At 40.0% G+C, this 27,154-nt stretch overlaps 1 protein-coding gene across 1 annotated transcript in view; it reads right to left on the bottom strand.

The window, feature by feature from the left end:
- gfra2b (GDNF family receptor alpha 2b) overlaps positions 1-27,154 on the bottom strand; it is a 121,944-nt gene that overhangs the window by 1,733 nt on the left and 93,057 nt on the right. The window contains exons 6-9 of the mRNA XM_044334264.1: positions 18,223-18,332; positions 15,221-15,361; positions 9,123-9,307; positions 1,271-1,318 (exon numbers count right to left, since the gene is read on the bottom strand). Coding sequence (XP_044190199.1) covers positions 1,271-1,318; positions 9,123-9,307; positions 15,221-15,361; positions 18,223-18,332 — 484 coding nt within the window. The remainder of the gene's footprint in view (positions 1-1,270; positions 1,319-9,122; positions 9,308-15,220; positions 15,362-18,222; positions 18,333-27,154) is intronic.

Raw genomic sequence — 27,154 nt, 5'->3', positions numbered from 1 at the left:
TGTCAATCAATACATGAACACACTTCTGGTCTACGGCTCCTCTCGCACCGAGGCTCTGAGCTAGCATTAGCTTAGCTGCTGGAAAACATCGCTATATCTTACTCACAGGCTAGCAAGCTCCCATATAGCTGAATCTAAGAGCTCCGTTACTTCCAGTTCTCGAGGAGAAATCAATACATCAATCAATACATCTGGTGAGCGCGATTGCAAGGATGCAGGTGAAGGGCTATTGGAGCACAACGGAGCAGGGAGAGGGAGGGAAGGGAGGAGCGGAGCGGTTTCCTGTGTCATGCTAGCGCTAGCTTGATTTCTAGAACTCGTAGCTTTAATCAGCTGACAGGAAATTAATCGGCAACTGTTTTGATAAACAATTGTTTTAATAATTTTTTTAAGCAAATATGTCAAAAATCTGCTGGTTTTAGCTTCATAAATGTGATTCTCTTTGTTGTACATGACATTAAACTGAATATCTTTGGGTTTTTGACTGTTGTTAAGATAAAATATGACGCATTTCAATGACATAACTCTGGGAATAAGATAAACAAACAAAACTAATGATCATTTATTTCATTTTTGTTTGTATAGGGACAAGTATGAACGTATATATGTACCACAGCATTTATAGTCTAAGCTAGTCAGCAAACCTGATGGAACATTAAGAGCCTTAGTAAAGTCAAAAATGTCAAAAAAGAAAGATGAAATTGACAGATTCTGTCACTTTTATTATTTTTTTTGTCTTTTATTGTTTCTTTAGCCTGTATTTGTTTACGTTCTGACAAACTGTCTCCATTAACAGTAGAACCAGTGAAGATTCTCAGTCAGGTTCTGCTGTTATGAGGAGCATAACAGTAGTTAACAATGTGGAAAAGTAAAGAAACATGGTCATGATCAAGACTTCAATGGTTGAATTGGATGTTTTTGTTGGAAAAAAATGACAGAAATTATTATTCCAAGCAGATAATTTTTATATATATTAGAAAGTATCTGCAGGGGATCTTTAAACTTGCTCTATATCTATACAGTATTTCATGTCAAACCTCGTTGTTTTTGTAACAGATAATCATCTATTATTCAGATTTTTTGCTCGTTTGAGTTGAACCTCATATAAAAGTAATGAACCTGATCATCGTCTGCACATCATCATCCACCCAATGACTGCTGGGAAAACAAAATAATAAAATAAAAAGATGTTTACCAGAGAAAAGTAAATGTGTAAGAAACGAGAGGATACACACACAGGAGACACAGTACATGTTTCAGAGCTGCTCACCTCCTCACACTCAAACTCATCGGACGGGATGCACTTCTGACCTCCGTCCTGTAAAACAAGAACAACACACAGTCACTGATCTGCAGCTTTCTGCTCCTCATCGTCCGCCTGCTCACACGCAGGATAATTAACTCGGATTCATTAACAGGATGTTTTGGTGACTTTGGTGTTTATAATTACAGGATGTTGTTTCAGAAACATTGATCGACATGAAACTCTGCTGCTTGAATCATCAGAAGGAAAGATGATGGGGAGACGTTATATCATAAAAACTGAAGGAGAGAAGTCAACGACACTACGACTCCCAGAGTGCATTTCTGTGACAAACACCTAAAGCTTCAAATTCTGTTAGATGAGCCGCTGCAGATTATTTTCATTATCATTTAATCCGATGATTATTTTCTTGATTTATTTTTACATCTAAAAAATAACATCAAAATTTCCTAAAACTTAAATTAACAAACTTTTTGTTATTCGTCCAAAAGTCCAAAATATTCAGTTTATTTTCATATCTTACAAACAAAAGCATCAAATAGTCACATTTGACAGTGAAATTTTGACATTTTTTTTGCTGGAAAATGACTAAAACTATTATTCAATCATCAAAATACTGACTGATTAATTTTGTGACGATCGATTGATCGTTTCAGCTCTAAAGATCACACTGTTGAAAAAATGGATTTTACAATCTGACGTTTAAATCAATTCACCATTCATTTGGTAACCGTGGCAACATGTTTTGTTCCCAACAACAAAACATTTTGAATTCGCTTTTGATCGATGTAGTTAAAGTATTGCAGTAAAAGTACATAAGTATTATGAGCTTGATGTAGTTAAAGTATTGCAGTAAAAGTACATAAGTATTATGAGCTTGATGTAGTTAAAGTATTGCAGTAAAAGTACATAAGTATTATGAGCTTGATGTAGTTAAAGTATTGCAGTAAAAGTACATAAGTATTATGAGCTTGATGTAGTTAAAGTATTGCAGTAAAAGTACATAAGTATTATGAGCTTGATGTAGTTAAAGTATTGCAGTAAAAGTAGTGGTTTGGTCCCTCTGACTGATATATTATTATATATGACATCATTAGATTATTAATAGTGAAGCATCAGTGTTAGAGCAGCATGTTACTGTTGTAGCTGCTGGAGGTGGAGCTAGTTTACACTACTTTATATACAGTTAGCTAGTTTAGTCCAGTGGTTCCCAACCTAGGGGTCGGGGCCCCTCCAAAGGGTCAGCAGATAAATCTGAGGGGTGGTGAGATGATTAATGGGAGAGGAAAGAAGAAAAAACAAAGTTCTGATACACAAATCTGTTTTCAGTTTTTGGACTTTTTCTCTAATCTTTGATTTTTGCTGAAATATTGGATCATTTGAACATTTATTGAAATGAAAGCATGTGAGAAGTTTAGAGGGAAAAATCACTATTTGGTGGAGCTGTTAACAACTCATAGACATGTGAAATGTGACCCCGACTACACACTGCTTTTTGTAAGACGTCAAAAGACAAAAAGGTTGGAAACCACTGGTTTCATCTTTAACAATGTGTTGTATTTTAAAAGCTTGTTATATTATCCATTGTGTCAAATCTTCATCTGAAAAGTAACTAAAGCTGTCAAATAAATGTAGTGGAGTAGAAAGTACAATATTTCCCTCTGAAATGTAGAAAGTAGCATCACATGGAAATACTCAAGTAAAGTACAAGTACCTCAAAACTGTACTTAAGCACAGTACTTGTGTAAATCTACTTAGTTACTTTCCACCACTGATGACTTCAGTTCTCTATAATTGAAACTGTAATTGTCTGTTTGATCGTTACATCATCCAGAGTTCTGAGTTTGTATGTTGAGGAACATTGAAAGAAAAAACCAGCAGCTCGTCACACCTCAGAGAACCTGAAGCTCCTTTGATTGTTTAAAAGAAGGACAAGAAACAGTAGATCTCACTATATCATTGAAATGCAGAGCAGTAAAGTCAGCACACACACACACACACACACACACACACACACACACACACAGCATCATTTATCTCCGTCTTCCATCAGCCTCTTTGTCAGCGCTTCATTAGCATATCTCCTCCTGTTGCCTGGGTGGGAGAGCCAATCAGATCTTATCGCCCCACCGAGAAGGAAGAAAACTCTTTTTTCAGCGACGGGAAATCATCGAAAGCAGTAAAAAAAAGGGAAGCCTGCTGGATCATTATCATTTTCCTCTGAATATACACATGTCTGCAAATACACAAATCTGCATCCGTGTGTGTGTGTGTGTGTGCTCCCGGTGATCATTAAAGCATGTGGAGGAATCATTACCATACTGACTCTCGCTGCAGTGACCTCCGCTGACTCTCTACGCCTCTGCAGGTCTGTTTCCTGTAAACCGACTTGCTCAGCATCGCTCACACAAAAAACTGATATAGCTATATTCATAGACTCTGGGGGGGAAAATAATACAATTCAGAAAAAACATATTGACAGCAGCACGCATGAGCCGATATACAGCATCCAGAGAGAGACGTTAACATGCATCTCTCTCCTCTTTATATATCATATCTGTCCGTATATTTACTGTCCGCCTCTTTTCAAATGTACCTTCGTCTCTGCTGCTTTATATTTCATATTTAATACACTCTGATATTCCAGAAATGCTTTTTAAAAGTGCTGACAGATTCAGATACGGTGTATCGGAGCTGCAGGTGGAAGTATAGTAACAAAAAGAGGCACTAAAAAGACTGAAACGTTGAAAGATATCTACTTGATTTAGCTTTATATTAGCTTCAGATAAACTTTTAAATACATTTTTTGCACGTCACTTCCATTGTAAGGTCATTATGAAGGGATCTTCTAATGCTCAGTATGAACAGGAGGAATGATTACAGCAAGAAAAACATGTTTAAAGTTCTTTTAGACTCCTGACTGCTTATCAGCATTATTTATTTTGCAAAAATTATAGATATTTTGTTGTGTTTTTGTGCTCCAAGCTTTCATTTATTTCTTGATCAAATATGTTATTTTCTTCCTCTGGAGAAGTTGTCATTGGAAACCAAAAAATGTGGACATACTTTCATTTTTGGACACCTTTTATCTTGAATTGCATTGCAAACAATAAAAATCTTTTTATTTGCTGCAGAGGGGTCCTTGAAGTACTGGGCTCGTAGCAGTAAGTGAGTTTGATGAAGGGTCTTTATGTTAACTTCCATCTTTACTGTCTCAGGAGAATCAAATCAAAGCACACAGATGTTTTCTTACAGTCCTGTCACAGAAACATCTGCACACGCTCAGTCCTGTCAGCTGCTGTACTGTACATCCAGCGAACCTCCGACACCAGACACCAGACTCTGCAGGCTCCGCTGAGAGGGAAGCACCACCATCGACCCCGAGGCACCAGCCCGTCCTCGTTCCCAGGGTGTCAGATACCGACACCGTGTCACGCTCCCCAGCTTCTGATACCTGATAACTACAACAAGGCGCCTTTTAGTGTCTGTATGAGACCAACTAAGCTTTCTACAGACTCCCGTGTAAACCATCCGCGTCGTTATTAGACGCCACGAGGCCGATGACGTCTATATAAAAAGGTGACATTTTCCTTCTTAGGAGGAGGCGGGTTGGGTGGATGGCTAGATGGAGAGTTTAGACGTCACAACCAGCAAAACAGGAGATATGAGATATGAAACGTATGTCCACACTGTGTCGGTGAAGACTATGATGAACAATATTTGTTGGTTTTTTTTTTACACCAAAATGAGATAAAAATGGAACCTGTGTCTAAATGTAAGTCTGCACAGATGTAAGCTAACGTTAACAAAATATCACATTACTGGCAACAATACTTTCAGTTCAAATGGACAGTATTTGTGTTTATTTATGTGTTGTTTTTCTACAGACTCTCATGTAAACCATCCGCGTCGTTATTAGATGCCACGAGGCCGATCACGTCTATATAAAAAGGTGACATTTTCCTTCTTAGGAGGAGGCGGGTTGGGTGGATGGCTAGATGGCTAAATAGGTGTGACAAACAGGAGATATGAGCAGCGGGGGGGTGAAGAGAGGAGCGACAAACGTATCTCCACTGTGTCAATGATGATGATGTCATTGACTATGATGAGCAATATTTGTTGGTTTTTTTTTTACACCAAAATGAGATAAAAAAAATCAACCTCAGAAAATGAAACCTGTGTCTAAATGTAAAACAGTTTTCATCCATGAATAAACAGCAGTGTGAAAACATGCAGTCTGCAGCAATACTTTCAGTTCAAACGGACATTATTTGTGTTTATGGGCCATGGTAATTATGGTAACAACACGGTGACTCAAAAGCAGAGATTTACTACAAGTTTGTGACATTAAGAGAGTTTGTTGAATTGAACAAAAACCTCACAGAGAAAAATCAGAGAGGAAGAAAAGTGTATTTTTTAAAATGTTGAACTGTTGTTTTTTGGCTCTATAACTACTGAGTGACTGACTGAGTGATGAAGTTACACCATTGGTCGGTCAGCCGAGTGTTGGAGTTTCCTCATTGGTTGTTGCTCTTTCAGAATGAACCAGTGTGAGATGATGGAAGTGGACGACAGCGACTGTGTTTCTGAATCTCAGCTCTGATGTTAAACGCAGTGAAGTCAGTTAAACTCTTGTTTAAACAGACGTAGCAGCGTCTCCTCCTCTAACGGCCAGTTAGTGATCGACTCTCCAGCTGACAGCGCCGTCAGCAGCCGGCAGGAGAGACGCTCTGCGGTGCGCATAGTGCACTAATACCAGGATGCAAACTTTTTATTTCTGTGACGTTTTCACATCACAGACGATGAACAACAGCATTAAAACAGGAGTCCTGCAGGTAAAACATGTGACTCGTGTAGCTGTTATATCAGGTTAATGCGGGACTGCTGCTCTGCAGGTAAACCTCCTGCAACCACAATGCTGTTAAAACTTTAATTTACAGTTTCAATGGCAGCCTCCATGATCATTGACAAGGAAAGAGACAGAAAAAAGGCCTGAAGAAAAGTTAAAGCAGCCAAATAACCTTCAGTCTGATAAAACACTGAATACAGAGTGAAACAGATGAAGAGCAGGGGGAGTGAACTGATTATTAGAATTAAAATAAGTTCCCAAGATATGAGTGGAAAGTTTTGTTCTTATAGCTGCATTTATAACCTTTTTTATGTCATGTGATGCTACTTCAGTACAATTTACCAGCAAATATTATTAATATCCAGTAATTCACATTACAGACCGCTGACCAGACATGTACCAGAGGTTGAACTGGTCGTCTTCCAGTGAGTTTCTTGTCTTTCATCATCAGCAGACGAGCTGAGCTCTATTATTCATTTTCCTACTGACCGCTTAATATTTTACATCTATATGCGAGTTAAATATCTCTACATCCAGTTGCATAACGTGCAGCTATTCTATAATTCATGTTTTAAATCTCTTACATAATGGAAAGCAATTCATACTGGCCTTTAACCTGCAGCCTTACACCTCTTCCCTTGTACATAATGGATGGTTTCTCACTTTCCCAGGATGACGATAATGTGTGTGAAGGTGACAAAGAGCAAAGTACATGAATCTATTGTGCTCAGACCTCCTCGTGCGTCTGCCTGTTAGACCGCTTACATACATTTTCTCTTTTCTGTAGCCGCGTCGCACACATTCCTCCTCGGGTTTCTGACGGATACGAGATGTTGCATTTTATCGACTGTTGTTGCCCTTCAGACATAGAGAACAAGGAGTGAAGAGCGACGACGGAGAAACAAAAAGGGTTTAAAGTTTCGAGGCTGAATGACAAATAGTTTCACAAATGTGTCGGTTCGGTTTCAACAAACATCAGGATCATCACAGACGACCAATAGAAGGACGTCGTCTCCGCCGGGGGGGGAATACTATTTCTGTCTCCTTCACTTTTATAGTTTCAGGTTGATTTTCTTACTCGAGTCGTGTTTTTTGTGCCCTCGGTTTCGCCTCTCAGGTGACATACGGGCCGCCTCGTCTTTTATGGTGAAGGTTTGTGGGATTGTTTGTGTACAGCATGAAAAGAATACCTGCAGACACGACTCAGGTTTTACAGATAATACTTTGTTTTTCCTGGTAATATTTTTAATTGCAGTTAATATTCTTTCTATTCTATTCTCTCTAGCTGAACACTCACACGTCAAAAGACTCTCTGCAGAGCTGCAACTAGCAATTATTTCCATTATCCTCAAAACTTCACAACTTCTCAAAAGTGGTGTCCTTAAATTATTGTTTTTGTTGGACCAACAGTCCAAAAACCCCAAAATATTTCATTTACTATTATATTTGATGAAAACAAGCAGCAAATCCTCATAATTCAGAATCTTGCTTGAAAAATGACAGAAATGACTGATCGATTCTAGTCGTTCTTTGTAGTAAATATACAAATATTATCAACAAAATATCAGGTATGTATAAAGGAAACTAAAGATGCTTCCACACACAAATACATACAGTATATTTGTATATAATTATACACTCTCTGTGAACTTTATCAGCTCTGTTTTATTGAGTTTTGCCGCCTTTGGTGGACAAAATATTAGGAAAACGTTTCATTTTAACACCAGCACCTCAATAATAAACATAAAGTAGAATTATCTCCTTTCTGATGTAGAAGCTTCATAAAAACAGAATTTATGGCAGAGCTGTTGTAATGGATTACATTAGATTGCACAAGTGTTTCTAATAAAGTGTTCAGTGAGTGTTTATATCAGTATGAACAGTTTCTGTGCACACACATTAATACACAAATAGACCTTTACGGTTCAGGTATCATCGGATAATTCGTAATTCATTTGTAATCTGTTATTTGAACGAAGCCAAACTGCAGTTCCTTGAATGGCCACTTGAGGCTCCAAAAGCGAGTCAATCCCCATAGACCCCCATGTTAAAATGTCCAACTTTACAGCAGAAATAAACATGTTTACAGTCTGGTACAAACAACGGTTTTGGTCTCTGTAGCTAATTTCCTCTTTCATGACAACTGTACGGGGGGTGAATTTTATTATAACTCACCCGTTTAAATTTTATTAAGCCGTAAAGTTCTGCATAATGAAGGACATGGCTGCTTTGAGTGACAGGTCCGCCAGCCGCTAGGTGGCTTGTTTCAGCCATTCGGCCCCGCCTCTTTGCCCATTTTTGATTGGCTGGGAGTTAGGTAGAGTCACGCACTGCCAAGATGGCGACGGCCGGAGCGGCTCGCTTTGAGCTTCAAAACCGCTCTTCAGAAACCAACGGGTGACGTCACGGTAACTACGTCCATATTTATATACAGTCTATGGTTATTTGTTTCAAAACAAAAAACAGAAAACCATTTTTGGTGTCAGAATCAAAAAACGGAAAACCAATCAAGTTTTTGGTTTCAAACGCAAAAACGTCTTGGCTTGATGTCCGCAGACCTGCTCGATATTCAATCCAAAAAGGAATAACGATAAAACGAATCAGCAAAAACCAAAAACGGGCCGGTTTTGATTGGTTTTTCATTATTTGATTCTGACACCTCAAAACTTATTTGTTTTGAAACAAATAACAGATTTACCGTTTTTGGGTTTTGAATTACAAATGAATTATCCAATGATACCTGGACCCTTTACCTTTATGTTTTACACTCATTTAAATATCTTCCCCCAAAACAAGACTTGTATCATATTTTTTTTTTTTGGTATTTTAAAAAGCAAATTTAACATTTTGTGTAATGAAGGTAAATCTGAAATAAAGTCAAAAGTTCAATGATTCCACTGAAATGAAGTTTGAAGATTCAGATGTTTAAAGGAGCAGCTTTAATATGAGGTTTCATAGAACAGTCTTTCCTTCCCGGCAGAAATGAATCATCCCAACAAGTAAACTCACCTGCAGGTTGGCGCAAGTAGAAAACATACAGGCGCTGTCCATGGGTTTGATGGCGTTGCCGTGCAGAGAGGGAGCGGGCTTGGAGATGATCGGCGGCTGGGCGGGAGGTAAGAAGGTGGACGATGGCTCGGTTACGAGGAGAGTTCCTTCCTCTGAGCCGTAACCGAACGACTGGATGGCGTTTTCTGTGGGAGGAGATAAAGACAGCGGGACGGGAGAGTCAACGAGAGACAGACGAGGCCCAGAGGATCCTCTTTACTGCTGCTAATAACCGAATTACACAACAAAATGATTGATGAGACAGTCACTCATGTTACTTCCTGTTTTTATATTTCCAAAGTGAGTAATAAAGAGAAACTGTATCACAAAATATCTGTATTTATATTCAGAGTGGATGACAGTCGTTGGGAATCGTCTAGACGGCTTCATTATCTTTTAAATTTGTAGATAAGTAAGAAGTCAAAGTCTAACCAGAGTCAATATAAAAGCTGTGGACGTTGGTCCAGTTGGAAATTAAAGATGGAAATAGAAGTGAGTTTTATTACAGTCAGGAAATGATTTTAATTTAAAAAAAACTGTAGGTTGTTTATAAAGGAGGGAAGCTCAGATGAAGGTAAAGTTGGTCTGAAGTTTCTATGATAAAAATGTTAAAGGACGAGTTCACAATTGTACAAGTCAGGAGTCCAAATTAACCTGTTTTTCTTGCTGTAATCATTCCTCCTGTTCATACTGACCATTAGAAGATCCCTTCATAATGCACTTACAATGGAAGTGATGGAGGACAAAATCCACAGTCCTCCTTCTGTGCAAAAATGTATTTAAAAGTTTATCTGAAACTAATATGAAGCTTCAGCGTCCAAATGAGTCAAATCAAGTAGATATCTTTCAACGTTACAGTCTTTTTAGTGCCAAAGTTCCTCTTTTTGTTACTATACTTCCACCTGCAGCTCAACAGGGAAACACTGTCCGAGGAAACACAAAGAGGGAATTTGATGCTAAAAAGACTGTAAATGTGTCAGATATCCACTTGATATGACTAACTCAGACTGCTGAAGCTGAATAGAAGCTTCACCTCAACCTTTAAATGACATGTGAAGGATCTTTTAATATCCAGTATGAACAGGAGGAATGATTACAGCGAGGAAAACCTCTTTCACTGTTCATATGGACACTGACTGCTGGTTTAAGACACTGGGAACACTGGGAACTGTCCTTTAACCCTTACATACTGTTCGGGTCAAAAGTGACCAATTTTTACATTTGAGAGCAGTAAAAACATCCTAAACAACAATCTTTTACCCTGAAATTTTATGAGTTTTCCCAAAGTGACCCTGAGTATTTCCTCAGACACTGAACAGAGAAGGTTTTGCAATTTGGTAGAAATCATAAGAAACAAGTTGGTTTAGTTGGTTTGTTTTTTATTTAACTGACTCAGTTTTCAGTGTGTAGTCTTGTGTTGTCTATAAAGATCACATTTCCTGTAAACGACCTCATTACGTAACCCTTTCAAATAATAAGAATTAACAGTTAAACAGCAGATATGTTAATATTAGCTTCAGCACACACTGAAAACTGAGTATTTTCTGTCAGTTAAATATTGGTCAATACTCTAATTTATTAAGAATCTTTGCAAATTAGCATCTACATATGAACTCGTAACACTTCTTTCTTTTTTTTTCTTTTGACTTGAACCAAATTGTAGCGCCTCTGTTAACTGTTAATTATCTGCAAATGACTAATTTCCAGGAAATTAGAATAAAACTGGGGGAAATAAAGCATTAAATACATTTAAATTTACATTCTTTTGTTGTTTTTTTTTTCCTCCTATGAAAATAATACTGCTCATATTCAAAATGATAACATGTCTGAATATGTCTGATGTTTCATGTAGTGACTCTGATATAATCCTATAAATAAAGGAAATTAAAAACAAGCAAAAACAAACCAGGGATCAATTGGTTAAATTGATAAAAGCAGAAAAAATATTCACATTTAAGCTCATTTTTGCTCAAAAAAATGAGTCAAAAGTATCATTTAAATACTTGAAGATGAATTTTCTGTTGATCAATTAATCGATTCATGAATTAAACAACAAATCCTTTCAGCTGTAGTTGCATTTTTGAAGATTTTGTAACAGTAGGGTTTGCAGAGAGAGGGATGAAATCTGGTCCTCATGAGTGTAGCAACATAAAAAATGTTTATCATGTGTATTTGTGAGAAGCGCTAAGAGGGGAAAAAAAGAAAGAGTGAGCGAGGCAGATAATTGAGGAGAAAGGTCAGGCGGAGGAGGAAATAAAGAAAAGTTTGAGACGATATGTTGATCCCAAGATGCTTTCTTTAAATAACACTGACCCAGCAGCAGCATCACCTCTGAACCTCCCGCATCAACAAACGCTCTCCACCTCGCTGTCTTCACGTGGACACAGACGTGCATATAAATGTTGCCAAATGTGCCCGAGGCTGAGAATAACCAGAAGAATAATCAGAGCTTATCTCGTCATGTATGAAACATTATTGAGTGATTAAAGATCACATCTGATCAGAAGCTGTTTTAATATAGACGGGCTTATGAGCGATGTTGTGCACGTAGGCGGCAGAAAACAAACCAGAGTGACTGAGATCGATATGTGAAGCTGCTGTTTCTGTGTCTTCAACTGTATGAATCACAGTAATGGGAGGAAAATATTCATTATTCCAAAAATGAAGTTGAATTGATGTGAAAAGTTTGCACTCGCAAAGTTTTTTTTATTATTTCTTATTTAACCAGAAGTCTCCTGAGATACATTATCTCCTTTAAAAAAGGGAGAAATATGAAGATAATTTTACCTTCGTTCCAGTGGAATTAATTAATTGATTGATTGATTAACTGGGAGGACAGTTTAGTATCTTCATATTTAGTGATTTTACAGTTTTCAGATAAACTTGTGCGATGGTCGGTAGCGGATCAGGAGCTGGATCTGGTCCCCAGGATGAACATTTGGCATTTGAGAAAAACTTTCATAGTTTACATCAAATTTGTATTAATATAAAGTTGCTTTAATTCTGTTGTTCCTCACTTCTAAAAAGGGAAAAATAATGACATTTGCTGTTGGACACAGTCCTAAAAGAAACTGTTTCATCAATCAGTTATATTCTTTAATTAATTAATAGAAATAATAATAATAATAAAAAAAACTATTGGAAAAATACAGACCTGTGTTTTCACCAAACCAGCTGCCTTGTAAATAAAGTTCTTATTTAAGTTGAAAGTGAGACCCGTTGGGTAATGTTACACTGTAGATAAACTCAAGTTTTGAAAAGTTTCCATTTGTAAAATAAATCTTTGTCAGTGGTCAGAAGACAGCACCTCCTGTGGCCGCAAGTAGCAATTACAGGTTAATGATAAACGCTAAAACTTAGTGTAACAGTCGCGCAAAGTCATCAAACTGACTTAATAATGTAGCAGCAAAACCACCGAGTGACCAGGTGACCAAAAATATACATTAAATAATCCTAAATGATATAAAAAGAGAGAGAAATAAATTTATAATTTAAAAAAAAGTAAAATATATTCTGAGTGAGAAGAGCTGCTACTGGTTTACATTAAAAAAATTAAAAATGTAAATCCCATCTGGAGAGACGTCCTTGTATTTTAAAGTGGATCTCAGCTAATCAGCTAATGTGACAGATGAGAACATGCTGTCGTCATATTCTCAAGACGTCATATTTGTTCACAAATTAATATTAAAAAAAAAATAAAACCATCAACAGAGCAAAACCCCATAAAAGCTCATCAGATGGTCTGTTGTAATGTCAGCTGCTGTTCTTTCAGACATGTTTTTTACACCAGATTTGGTCACATTTAGATAAATAGTCTCCATTAAAACCTGATGTTCAGACAATTATCACTGATTACTGTCATACTGAAGAAAACTTCTTCTGCAGCCTCTTTTTTTTTTCTAAGTGGATTTATGGAGGTTTATTGGCGATGGACAGCAGAGATAATAAGTCAATATTGTTCAGATTTGACTGAGTTATGACTCCAAGAGGAAGGACGAGTTTTGACCAAGCAGCAACGTCCGGGGCTGTAAAATGAAGCCAATCCAACAGGAAGTGCCAAAAGCTGCAGTTCCTTGAACAGCCAATTGAAGCTCCAAAAGCGAGTCAATCCCCATAGACCCCCATGTTAAAATGCCCAACTTAACAGCAGAAATAAACATGTTTACAGCCTGGTACAAACAACGGTTTTGGTCTCTGTAGCTAATTTCTCCTTTCATGACAACTGTACGGGGGATGAATGTTTTTATAACTCATCTGTTTAAATGTTATTAAGCCGTAAAGTTCTGCATAATGAAGGACATGGCTGCTTTGAGTGACAGGTCCGCCAGCCGCTAGGTGGCTTGTTTCAGCCATTCGGCCCGCCTCTTTGCCCATTTTTTGATTGGCTGGGAGTTAGGCAGCGTCACGTGTTGCCAAGATGGCGACAGCCGGAGCGGCTCACTTTGAGCTTCAAAACCGCTCTTCAGAAACCATCGGGTGACGTCACGGTAACTACGTCCATATTTTTATACAGTATATGGTTTTAACTCTTCTTCACCTCACCTTCACCTTCTCCGGCGCCCTCTGAAGAGGCTTTTATCTTCGTCCTGTTGAATGTCCACATCTATTACAGACCAGATCCTGTCATCTCCCCATGAGTCAATATGAGTTCAGTTATTTCATTCCCCAACTCTTCCTCTTATGTTCATTCTGTCTGAATGGAGTTTTATGAATTAAGCTTTTTATCTGTAAGAGGAAATACGTGCAATTTCTTCTTCTAAAAAAACTAGGTAACAGCAGAAACAGAAACACTAGAGTCACATGCTTTTAAGAGGTCTGGAAAAACAAGCTGCAGTTATGACGCAACAATAACCTTCAGTCATCTTAACGTGGCAGGAAAAAAATCAGTCTGAAGCACTCCACAGAGGCAGAGCAGCCGCCGCTTCATGTTGAGTGGTTTCCATCGGACGAGTGTGTTCATTAATCATTTACCAAACACATCAGAGTGGATTATCTACATACAGTCCACCACACCGACCCCTGACCAGAATGTCTAATGACTCCATTTGGTCGAGGTTATGAATCAACATCGAGCTGTTTGTTTCTTTGGCCTTCCTGCTTTATGAATTCAATCAAAGACAAGTGGTGCTCTGCATATGTGAGCTTATACACACATACGACCGTCACCTTTTTAAAAACACACATCCCAGATAAAAAACTATGCAGACGACAAAGAAACCAGAGCATGTGAACACCACAAAGCAACTGTCAGAATGTATTATTCAGATATATGATAATGTTGTCTGTTCATTTGGACGATTTGTTGGGAAAATCACACTGTTTTCCAAATAAGGAGTGCGAGGTTGTTGCCTTTCACGCTCTGGAAACGCCTCGCTACCTCAGACCCAAGCTAACGCTAGCTTACAGTGTTAGCTTGCAACAATAGTCCGACTCAGTGTGAGTCCCGGAGTCATCAAGTCTTTAAATCTTATTAACGGAGCAATAATTTCCAAAATAGCTTATTAGAGGGCCTGAAATTATAAATTGAGACCAGAATAACTCGTTGAAAACAATGAGTGACTCAGTATTTCTAGAGAGACGTTAATTCTTTTTGAATGGGAGTCAGATGGAGCAGCTAGCGGCCGTCGGAGGCACAATGAGGTCCTTCAGCTTCAAGATGTGAAGCTGCTGGTTGGTCTGAACACATTTCTATAAAGATGAGGTGCTGCTGATCTTTACTGGTGTGTGTTTGATGTCTGTGTGTTCTGGTTTCACACAGTTATGAATCTGAAAGGACCAAGTCTGATGCGAATATCTTTCGGTTTGTGACTAATTAATTATTTAAACATGTCACCTTGAGCTTTGGGAAACTGTGACAGAGGTGTTTCACTATTTTGACATTTTATGCACAAAATGATTAATCAATTAATGAAAAAGTAATATGTTGCAGCCCTACAGGTAAATACAACTGTGACCTTCAGTAAACCTAATCCTGCCTTCACTTCTCTCTCTCTTTGTTTCATGACTTTGTGTCTACATTCAGTCCTCATATGTGCAGAAATAACAAACTCAGGACTCACTGAGGCAGGTGTTGTGTGTGAAGTCCCGGTGGAAAGCGTCACACTCTCTTTCCTGATTGCCAGTGCCCCTGCAGGTACACCACAGGCTGAGGGTGATATTGGAGGGACTGCTGTCGCTGTAGTTCGGCGTTACATCCGAACCTGAGAGAGAGAGAGACACACACACACACACAGAGAGAGAGAGAGACAGAAGGAGTTAATGCCGGGGAGGAATAAGAATTAGGATGGAGATTAGAGCGAGGAAGAAAAGGTGAAGAGGGTTTCTGCAAAGTTAGAATTGAATCACTGGATGATTTCCAGCGAGGAAGTGAGTCACCTGCAGCCTGTTTTTCTAACAAAGACAGACTGTAAAGTTCACTGGAACTGGCAGGTTTGAACCCAGAAGCACAACAAGGAGACAAAGTTGCAAGAAGAGTTCAGTTTACTTAGTCAACAGCCGAGTAAAAACCTGGGGGTGGAGGGAGGGGTGGAGGGAGGGGTGGAGATGGGGGGGATTTTAGAGCCATTTGCAGATACAGAACAGTGCAGGTACATTGGAGGAGTCGAGCTTTTAAAAACAGACAAAGAAAGATGAAATAAATAATAGATACACCATATATAAAAATACACACTATGAATAAATACACACTACACAAAAAAACACTATGAATTATTGCACAATAAATTACTGCACTATGTACTGAATTATTGCACAAAATCAATGGACTGAGGGGAAAAAAAAGAAATGTGATAAATGTATAACAGAGACCTGGAGAGTGGGGGGGGGGGGGGGTAGTGTGGGGGGGGGGGGGGGGGGGGGTGAAGTAGTTGAAGACTACGGTTGTATTGTAAAATCAGGTGTTTTGCAGTGCAAACAGCAGCAGTAGTGTGTTTAGGCTGCAGGGCTTTTGGCTGCAGCGGCGCCACAGCGGCCTGCGGCGAGAAAGTTCTCCAACTTTTGGAGAAACTCAACCCCGACGTCACGCTGCGGTGACCAATCACAGCAGGCAATCAAACTGATCAGAAGCTGTACAACTCTCTGCCACCAGGGAGTACAAGGACCTCACTAGCGGGAGGTGAGGACATTTCTTTTGGTTTCATAATGTTAAAAGTAAAGTTAGACTTTGCTGTCGGAGAGAAAAAAAGAGAGAGAGCAGCTGTGGTCGAGCGAGCTAGAGAGTGAATGAAGAGAGAGGGAGCAGTGGTAGCGAGTAAGCCGGTGAATCAGATCAATAAAACGATATTTCCTGATTGTTTCACAGCGGTTACGTTCTAGAGCATGAATAAACACACCCACACCCTCGCTCAAGCCTGCGGAGGTGTGACGCAACACCTGATTTGGTCTGAAAACGGCTTAAATCTCAGTCTGTAAGGTGTGAGAGTGTTGTTAGGTGTTAAGTGTTCGTGGTGTGAATGAGGTCTTGATGTCCTTTGCAATCATTCTGATGGTGGCTGGTAAAAAAAGCTGCTGTGGAAGCGAACGTTGGGGAGCGGTGATGCTCTGAGCTAACTGGTGTCGATCACTGACGACGCTCCGCTTTCCTCCTGCAGCTCTGTGAGTAGAGGGGGTCCATGGAGGGGAGGGGAGGTCAGCGCTTATGAGTCTCTCTGCAGTTTTGATGACTCGTTAAAGAGATTTCCTCTCAGCCAAACCTCACAGTGTTGCCTCTGATGGTCGAGTCCTCTGTAGGCCTGGGTGAGGCGCTGATGTCTGAGTCCGGCCTTCTTCAGTCTTCACTGCTGTCACGTTGTTTACGGACCAGCTCAGGTTTTTTTGTGACTGTCAGCCTGCTCCACCTCAGTCCCCTTGATGGTGAGAAGCTCTTCTCCTCCTGAAGTCCAGAATTAGTTCTTTGGTTTCCTCTATGTTAAGAAAAAGGTTGTTGTCTTCTCCATAGACAATGATTTTATTTACCTGGCAGGGAATCCAAGGTTCAGAAAGCAGGGAAGCAGCAACAGAGAATGCTGGAAAGCTTGGAGAAACACACAAAAGAATCTGGTGGAGAACAAAGGGAAGCGGACTGGTATTTATGCTGAGGGACTGATGAGGGAACGTGCTGAAAGGTTCTCCTCTGATCCTCTCGTCTTCAGTAGATGCTGCTGATGTTCAGACACTTTCCATACATACTTTTCCTGAGCAGATGCACTGAGACTACATTTAGATTGGAAGTCGGGAATACCGACTCTGAACTATCAACTTCTGACTTGTAAATTATTGCAGCAGAAGGCGACAGGTTTGAAGAGTAAAAACATCTGGAGGTTGTGTAGCGTTAGAAAGAAGTGAGGTTAGCAGACATTAGCCGCTACTAGCATCACATGCCACAATCTCCAGGTGCATCGTGGGTAATGTAGGCACCGAGTTTTGGACGAGGAAGAAGAATGTGAGGAATAAAGACGATGATATCTCTGGCTCTGCTGCATCGATTTTCATCTTGCTGATGAGTCTGATGATGTTAAATGATGAATCTGTGATGGATTCTGGCTGCTGCTCCTGAAGCTTGTCACATATACATTGATATATAGATAACACATCTCTTCACAGCTGCTCTTTTTCCAGCTGAAATCCAAACACACACACATCTACATACTAAGATCCCTCTGATGCACACTGGGTTAAAATATAGCAGCAACAATTTTAGTGTTATCTTTTATTTTATTTCCCCAAACTAAAGCTTGTTCTAATCTTCTCTTTCTAAACTCACGTGACACACTGTGCTACTGATTGTTAATAACTTGTGTATCTTTTGAATGTCATATGAACATCGTTTTATACAAGAGGGTCAGAATAACAGACTGCTGTTGTTAAACCAGTGTTGTACTGGTGCTATACTGAACCAAACTGGGTAAATATTTGAATCCAGGGATGTTTAGTGTGTAGCTACTCCTGAGTTCAAGATGAGTCATTAAAATACATTTTTTTTTGTTGCTAGATATTGATCAGGTGACAAGAGATGAATGAATAATGAGGATCAGCACTTGTACAACATGTTATAAATATGTGACTCTACGATCGTCAAACTTACCGATGAGGCCGACGTAGGACATGAGGCAGCCGTGGTAGTTGTCATGAGGGCAGCCGGTGACGGTGTGAGACGTCACCTGACAGTTCATGTGGAAATCAGCGAGACGAGACCTACGGCGACACGACAAAAACACAAAACCCGTCAGCAGTGAGAAGGATTTATTTTAGACCAAACATTTATCTCTGGCAGGTCGCATTGATTTCATACACGTTAAACATTAATTATTGATGTGATTATCCTGCTAAAAGCTTCATTTATATGCTATCTCTTTTATGTTATATGTTATTTTTGATTATTTTCTAGCTGCGGTGGAAGTATAGTAACAAAAAGATGGACATAGGCTCTAAAAAGACTGAAAGCTGAGTCATTTGAAGCTTCATATTAGCTTCAGATAAACCTTTAAAATACATTTCTGCACAGAAGGAGGACTGTCTCCCATCACTTCCATCGTAAGTGCATTATGAAAGGATCTTCAGTATGAACAGGAGGAATGATTACAGCAAGAAAAAAACATGTTTCACTGCTCATTCAGGCTCCCGACTGTTGTTTTCAGACACACTTGAAACATCGTGAACCCGTTTATTTAAAGAGGAAAAACTCTCCTGAGAGCTGAAATCCTCGTGCAAATAAAAAAGGCTGATTCATGCAGCAGTTTGGGAGATTATCTCTGCATTTCCAGCACACGTGTCCTGCTGTATCCACTACATCATGCATATGTTAATGCACGCGGAACTGTCACAAGCAATAACTGTACAGCTGCTCAGCTTAATCTACTGCCTGTCCTAGTTTTGTGTTTCACCGTGCTGTCTCCTCGCTTCTCTTTCTTTCTTTCTTTCTTTCTTTCTTTGTTCTCCCTCACTCTCCTCTTTAAGTCCTGATCCTCTCTGCTGCTGCTGCTGCTGCTTCGTTTTCTCTTACACGGTTCCTGATGGATGTAGCTGTTTGAGGGACAGAAAGACAAAAAAAAAAAAAAAAAAATGAGGGGAAGTGAGGAGAAAGATGTCGTATGGTCCGAACGGCGGGGCGACAGAAACGTGTCGCTCTGTGAGATGGCGTGATAGACCACCTGTGTGTGTGTGTGTGTGAGTGTGTGAGAGCCTGATACACTTGCAGCTCGCTCACACATTAGCGTGTTTGCTTGTCTGTCAGCTGCAGAGAGTGATATAGTTTGACAAGCCTGAGTGCTCGCGCATTTGACTTTCACACAGAGGTCAGTGCATGTGTGTATGTGTGTGTGTGTGTGTGTGTGTGTGTGTGTGTGTGTGTGTGTGTGTGGAGTTGGGTGTTGGCCTGCTTGAATAATCCTGCCAACGATGTCAACTCGAGACAAAAGACACGACCGTAATCCACACAGACAAACACACACAGTCTCTCTCTCTCTCTCTCTCGCACTTTGTTTCTCTCTGTGACACACATACACACACACATACACACACACACACACACACTCTCACACTAAAACTCACACTCGGTGACACCTTCACCCTTGGCTTGTCAGGGCAGATTGCAGTGTGAGAGGGAGACTCAGTGTGACTCAGATGGTTGAAGAGTCGACCGCTGTGGATTCGTGTTTTGGCAGATATTTATTTTCCAAGAAACACGAGGAGAGTTTTCAGATGCAGGACTGAGATTCAAAAGCATCTTTGAAGCCCTCGAAGTTTACAACTGAGTCCCTTAAAGCAGCTGAAATTGATATTTTTTTAATAATAAAAGTGTTTTCACCGTCAGCGTGTGACGTGTTGTTGGAGGCTCAGGTCGCAGTGACTCTGCAGCTCGTGAACATACATCATTCTGCACAGCGAAGAAGCTGCAGCACATAATTATTCTCATTATTAATGAATCTACAGATCATTTTCTCGATTAATCATTTGGTGTATAAAACAGCAGCCAGTTGAACTACAGTATTTCAAACTGACATCATCAAAACATATTTAAAAGCCAAGAAAAGCAACTGATTCTCATGTTTGAGAAGATGAAGCATTCGATGATGATGATGATGATGATGCAGGTTTAGTTCCTGACACAGACCGTCTTTAAGTGCAGCTCAATAAATGTAAAATAAAGAGACAATTTTTATGCTGCAGCCTTGCAAGAAAATTCTTTTTTTTTTACTCTTAAACTGAGGAAAAATGAGGTTTTCTAATGAACTGTCAGTTATCTACAGTCTCACGGGCCCGGTGTTAACGAACGCTGACGTCATCGCAGGCGGCGTCAGCAAACACAGCGGGACAGAGGTTACCTGGCAAGGAGGCTGGATGTGTGAGATCACGACATCATGCCAGAAACTCCATCATGTCAGGCTTCAAGTTATGCACCTGAACCACCGGTGGTTCAGCAGGCCGATCAGTGTCACGAATCCAGCTTCCTCGCCAGGTAAGACAATGACAGACAGATGGTTTCGTCCAATCACCTGCCAAGTATTATTTGAAAGTGCTTTTCCTTTTCCAAATAGTTTCTTTGTGTAACAAACCATCTGGTGTGTCAGCTTAGAGCAGAACAGGCAGAGTTTTCCCATTTTTGTGTATAAATGAGCAGAATATGTGTTGTTTTCATGCTCCCATAGTGTCGTCATGCAGCATTTATGTAGTGGGCTTGTTTGTGGAGGGAACTGCGTGGTTGCTAATTCGCGTTAGCTTATCAAGCTACAGTTGTGGTGTCTTTAAATATGTTTAGTCATTTGATTGCTGCCATCAAGGGTTTCCTACATTTATGAATCATCTGCTTAATTTGCTAAAACTTATATTTGCCTTTGATGTGGATTTAAAGGGTTACAGCACAGTTAACTCACATTTATCTTATTCTTCTCTATATATTGTTATTTCTCTCTTGTAGACCACACACAACCTAATAAGTGTCCTATCTTCATGTATGCATATCTGCAGCACAAGTCTACAATAAACCTCCTAAGATCCTCTTCTTCTTCTTTGACTGGAATCATCTCCGTATCTGCCGACTCGAACCAATTAACCCTCTAGAGCCCCGGTGTTTAATCAGGGTCATATGTGGGCCTGAGCTGGTAGTATAAATATAATTTGTCCAGAGCTGCGAGACAGAAATCTCAAGAGAAAGGTTGGACAAATAAAAACAAAACAAATCAGCCAGGCTGGAAACCTTCAGAGGTAAAAGAATAAATCTGTTTTTTTTCAGTCGTTTGAATGCATTAAAATGTAGTTTAGAAGATGGTTATTGTAGTTTTGTCCCTGTAGATGTAATAAATAGTCCCTGCAGCTATCATATGCAAGCATTATCTGCAGCATTAATGTCCTCTCTGTGTCTGCTCCAGTAGAACAACCTTCCCTCAGAGCCTTCAGTCATGTCTTATTTAAATCTGTTTATTTTTTTCATGTTGGTCCGAAGGTCCACTTATTACCAGAGTCTGGGATTGAATTCAGAGGAAACATCTTACAGTACATCCTCTCTCTCTCTCTCTCTCTCTCTCTGTCTCTCTCTCTCTCTGGGTTGATGATTAGTTTAGATGAATCTTTAACGAGGCCGGTGGGGAAATGAGAAAGCTCAGGCAGGATTTGATCAAGTGGTTTCAGAGGCAGCAGATTGAAGCACTCAGCTATCTGCGCTCGCTTCTCTTCTTCTTCTTTCCTGCTGTCTCTCTCTATCTCTCTCTCTCTCTCTCGCTCTGCCATCGTTCTCTTTCTGACCTTCATTTGTCACAGTGTTGTAGTAGTCTGGTACCGCCGGCTCACTTCTCACACCATTAAAGTGCACCGTCGAAAGATCAAGTAAAGTGTCTTGTTTTTTATCATCACTGCTAATACGAGCTTTTATGTTAACATCTGTCACAACTTTGAAAACTCTTTAAAAAAAAAGTGCAGATATTCATAATCAGTCAGCTGACAACATGAGAAATAAACATTATTAAGTTAAACTGAGGTTTAAAGCTCAACAACATAAAAAGCATGAAAATACATTAAAAGCTTTTTAACAGCAGTTTAGCCGTTGTGTTCAAGACCTGTCCTAAATGTAGGAAATTCGAGTGTTTCCTGTTGCTGTTGGTGTAACAGACTGAGTGTTTAAACGATGACATCATGAGTCATGTGACTGAAGACCTGAAGACATCAGATCTGTGTGGAGCGATGATGAGGAGACTGTAACCTTCCTCACATCAACACATGAAACTGACAGAAATGTCATATTTCCATCATCTTTTCCACATGGTTATATGAGTCTAGACTGCCGGGGGGGAGGTGGGGGATGGGGGGGGATTTCCCATGATGCACTGAGCTCCTCTCTTCTCCTCCGCCACCGTTAATGCATGTTATTAACTCGGCTTCTTTCTCATCTCACAGGAAACTCCAGGATGTGAACTGTGGGCCTCGGCCGCGGGGATGTGGTGTCCTGCCTATATTATTATTATTATTACTGGTCATATCATCAGTCATCTCTATTATTATTATTATTATTATTATTATTATTATTATTATTATTATTATTATTATTATTATTATTATTGTTATTATGCTTCTCTCCCTCCCTCCTTAAATTAAAGAGTTTGCTCCATGTGAAAAGAGTTTCCATCGTTTGAGCTTCTACTGTCGCTCTTTTAATGACGTCGTCTCGTTGTTTCTTCTTCTTCTGTGACGGGTTTAAGTTTATCTGCTGATATTCACACAACAGCAGCCGATGGAAACAAACATTCGCTACATTTTCTTTTGCTGACATTCTGGAAATTTATTTCAAATTTGCGTTAGATTTGGATGGAAATCTGACTGCTGTGCTGAACAACAAGGTTTCCCTGTGATCATCATTAGACTTCACCAAGTTTGGACTTAAATACTTAAGCTTCATCACACCTGTACCTGACTGTACTATGACATCATCATCATCATCAGACTTTCTGCTAAGCTGACAGTGGGACGCAGTCACTGACAGCATGTTATCCAACTGTAAACTCATTCAAACTCATTCAATAACAAAAGACGGAGTTTGATGATGATGTGAAGAAGCGCGGGATCATGGGAGTTGTTGTTTTCATTGTTAAACTACCAGCTGCTCCCTGTTAGGATTCCTTCAGTGTTGGAGGTTTTTACCGGGAGCTGAATGATCTGCAGAGTCTCCAAAACAAACAGACACAGTGATTAAAACACTGAATAATCGAGACTATTCAGTGGTCACAGGACATCCGGAGAAGCTGCTAGCTTAGCCGCCGCTAACATCTGCTGAGTTTGTTTCTCTGATAACTTCAGATCAAGATGTCTGATGACTAAAATCCTTCATCCGGATAAAATATATAATTAAAAACGACCGAGATCTAAAAAGCGTATCGTGAAAATGTGGCTTAATGTGCTTCTGTTTTGATTGCTGGCAGCCAGTTGGGTCATTCATAAAAGCTGAGAAGGTGAGAGCTTTTGTTAGTGTTGGACTTGCGGCTGTGGCTATTTCCTGAAGCTGTACGTACGAGTGTCGACACAGATCTAAAAAAAAAGGATCATTACATAAGAGTTTCTTGTTCTTTTCTTGCCGGCAGTAATGCAAACATGTATTAAATCTTCTCCAACAGCGAGCTATTTGCTCTCATGACGTCTCCATGTGTGAACTGGTCATCGATGTAACTGTGATGCTCCCAGTTCTGCCTGCAGTCAGTGTGTGTGTGTGTGTGTGTGTGTGTGTGTGTGTGCGTAGGAGAAGGTGAAGAATATTAAAATCTAATTACAGTGAGGCTGAGTGAGTCCAAATGGCCTTATTACTGACTGGCAGGCGCACACACACACACACACACACACACACACAACACAATTATCTCCAATGTAAATACTCACAAACATTCAGACCACATACGCTGTCTAATAGCGTCTCTTCATTCTGTGACCCTGACCTGTCAATCACAGTTTAACAAACTCCTCAGAGATCCACTGGATGTTATTTAATTATCATGAATAAGTCAATCATCCCTGAACCCTTAAACGCATCATTACATGTTTCTCTAACCTTTAAAAGAAGAGTTTATCCCATCAACATTTAATACACTTAACACGAGTTATTAGTGCTCATAATTATGTCAATATTTCAACCACTATTATCCCCTAACTTTAACTACATGCTTATTATTGTAACCGTGATAGTTCTCTCACTTCTTATCTTAACTTATAATGTATATATATAATATATATATGCTTTATAGTGAGTTTCAGCTCATTGTTTATCTGTCCGGCTGCAACTTTTACTGTTTTGGTTCACTCTCAGTGTCTCATAGTGTTGTTTTCAGAGATAAAAAGCTGTAAAAAGCTGCTGTACACTACCTGCTCAGCACCAAACCAAACAGACACAGTTAGCTGTAGACTAGCTGGTGAACATAGTGGAGCATTTAGCAGCTAAAGAGCCAGATATTTCCCTCAGGAGTTGGTGGAGACCAAAAACAGAGCTAAAAGAGAGTGAATATTGGACTTACATTCACCAGGTGGACAGAAACACGACTCCACATGAATGATAATGTTGCAACTGTTTGCTAACAAGTTCAACGTATCAACTTAAAAGATGATGATGTGTCAGATGTGTGTGTTCACTACTTGTTTCTGCTGAAAACTAGTGAACAAAACATCCGTTAATGCAGGTTTAACCGAAACCATGATCTTTCTCTGAGCGCGTCACATCACCAAACATCTATTTTAAGGCAGTTAAAAGTTCAGAAAGTGAAACAAAACATCGAGAGTAGATTTGTGTTTGAAGCAGCAGCTAAAATCTAAACAGCAGTTTCTGCATCCTGACTTGTATCTGTGGGGATAATTTGTCTCTGGGGTTCAGATCTAATTATGTTGTTCAAATACGGCGCAGAGAGAGTTTGTCTTTGTTGTGAATTGGAACATCAGCAGCAGCAGCTCGCAGGCTGCCGCGGAGCTCCGCTTTTGATTTATTGAGTCATTGTGCTTTAAATAATATGAAAAATAATACCGTCACACCTCCGCTGAAGGTATTTGTTCACATGTCTCTGACCTTGCTGCACATGTGCTTCTCATTCTCTCCGTTCATTTGTGTGTTTGTGTGTTGTTTGGTGATTAGCTGCTTTGTTTTGTCTTGATGTTCTCTTTAATTAACAGTCCCTGAGTGGGACTGCTCATTTGAATATTTACATATTTGCATAGCTCAAGAGCTGCTGGGTGCTGCTCTCGATCAGCGTCAGGAGGGATCGCCCTCGCGGTCACGTCTCCGGCTATATTGCTTTCTGCTCTCTCTCACTCTCTCTCTCTCTCTCTCTCTTTCTTCTGGGTTCGCTCGCCTTATTTCTCCTCACAGACGACGACTCATCCCTCGCTCCTCATCATCGCTCACTTCCTGTTAACCAGCCGGGCCACATTCAGACGAGCACGGAGAGATGAGATGAATCAGAGAAAGCTTTTGTGTAGACTCACACACACACACACACACACACACACACACACACAGAGGCACAATAAGAGAGTCAGTGAGGGGGCCTGTTGCGTCGCCGGCGTCCTCTGTGACCTCCAGAAAAGAGGCAGCTATTTCCATCACGCCACCACCTCACCTCACTGACCGTGTAATGGAGCGATGCAGTTGCTAGATTGGCTTCCTCGCCTTAAAACACCGCTCAGCTGCTGCTGCCGGGTTGGGAAAAGCAGTTTAGTGCTGCACGCCTCAGTGCAGGGGCGTGCGTGTTTGCATACATACCACTGTCATTAGTGGCGGTGTTCTCAGTCTGATGGGGGTCATAAGGAATCTGATACTCATAAATCTTCATGTCTGCCAGATGTGTCCGGATAGATACTAAACCTCCAACGGGTCTATTAGAAGTTACCTTCTTTGTCTGACACTGTTGAAGGTCTTAAAGGGTCAGTTCACCCCAATCATAAAAGTATATGTTTTCTGGAGTGGGTGGAGTGGCACTAAGTGTCGACTCCTCTTGTCCACAGGATCTGGCTGGGTCGCCGCCGCTCCAAATGTTCTTCAGCAGACACATTTGTAATAAGTTGTTTTGCTGACATTTTTGTGTTTTGCAACCATGTTTAAATCACGTCTGCAGCTGATTTAGATGCTTTTTATTCATTCATTAACCTGTGTTTTTTGTCCATTTTGTCAGACGACGTCATGGTCATGATTATGCTAAAATGAAATGCATAAAGTCACTAATCTGTGTTTCTTTTGACTGAAAATTCTGTGACTGCTGTAAGAACTTGATTTTACTGATGTAGACATTTTACACTTTTGTGCAATATTGCTCTGTCTTACAGCAACTCTTTTAACACCCAATTGAAACCTTAAAAACCGCAGTTTGTGAACAGCTGCCATTAGACATGCAAGACCGACTCTCACTAAACATCCACTGAAGTCTCTTATCAGGGAATTTCAACCTTCTGTGCTGCTGTTTTAACGATAAGATTGACAGTTAATTCTTGTTGATTTTACATATTTATGTTGGTTTTCAAGGACATTTTGTTCTCAAACCACTAAAAAAAAAAAATAACCCAACTGGGGATTGTCACAATTATGGGTCAAAAGTAACATCATATTCTCTCACACGCTGTGTTGCTAACACATTGCTGTCTCTCAGCACATTGTGAGCAACAATTTTCATTCCAGCAGAAGTGGTTTCTGTACATGCATCAGCAGCGGGGGGGCATCTCTGTCTGGTAATTAAAGAAGGAGGCAGCAGAAATACACTCAAAGTAATCAGCAAAAAATTCTTTCACCATCTGTCACTGTCCTGTAGCTACGTGAACTCTTGGGACAAAAAATGCACAAAATAAAACAATCCAAGGCATGTGTGGGCTGTACTAATGGAATTTGTCTCTCCTGCTATCATTCTTTGTTCCTTTCTTAATTCAATTTGGGGGGATAATCAAGCTCTCAGTTTTGGAACTACAGTTCCCATAATGCTCTGGGGGATGTAAACAGGGAGTATAATTGTGCCGTGGATTCAGTGAGTTAGCTGTGAGCTACAACTGTACCATATTCGTTTACATTT

This window comes from Thunnus albacares, chromosome 18, assembly GCF_914725855.1.
Source record: "Thunnus albacares chromosome 18, fThuAlb1.1, whole genome shotgun sequence".
Taxonomy (NCBI): domain Eukaryota; kingdom Metazoa; phylum Chordata; class Actinopteri; order Scombriformes; family Scombridae; genus Thunnus; species Thunnus albacares.
The sequence above is the reverse complement of the archived record's forward strand: the minus strand, read 5'-3'. Positions and strand labels throughout refer to the sequence as shown.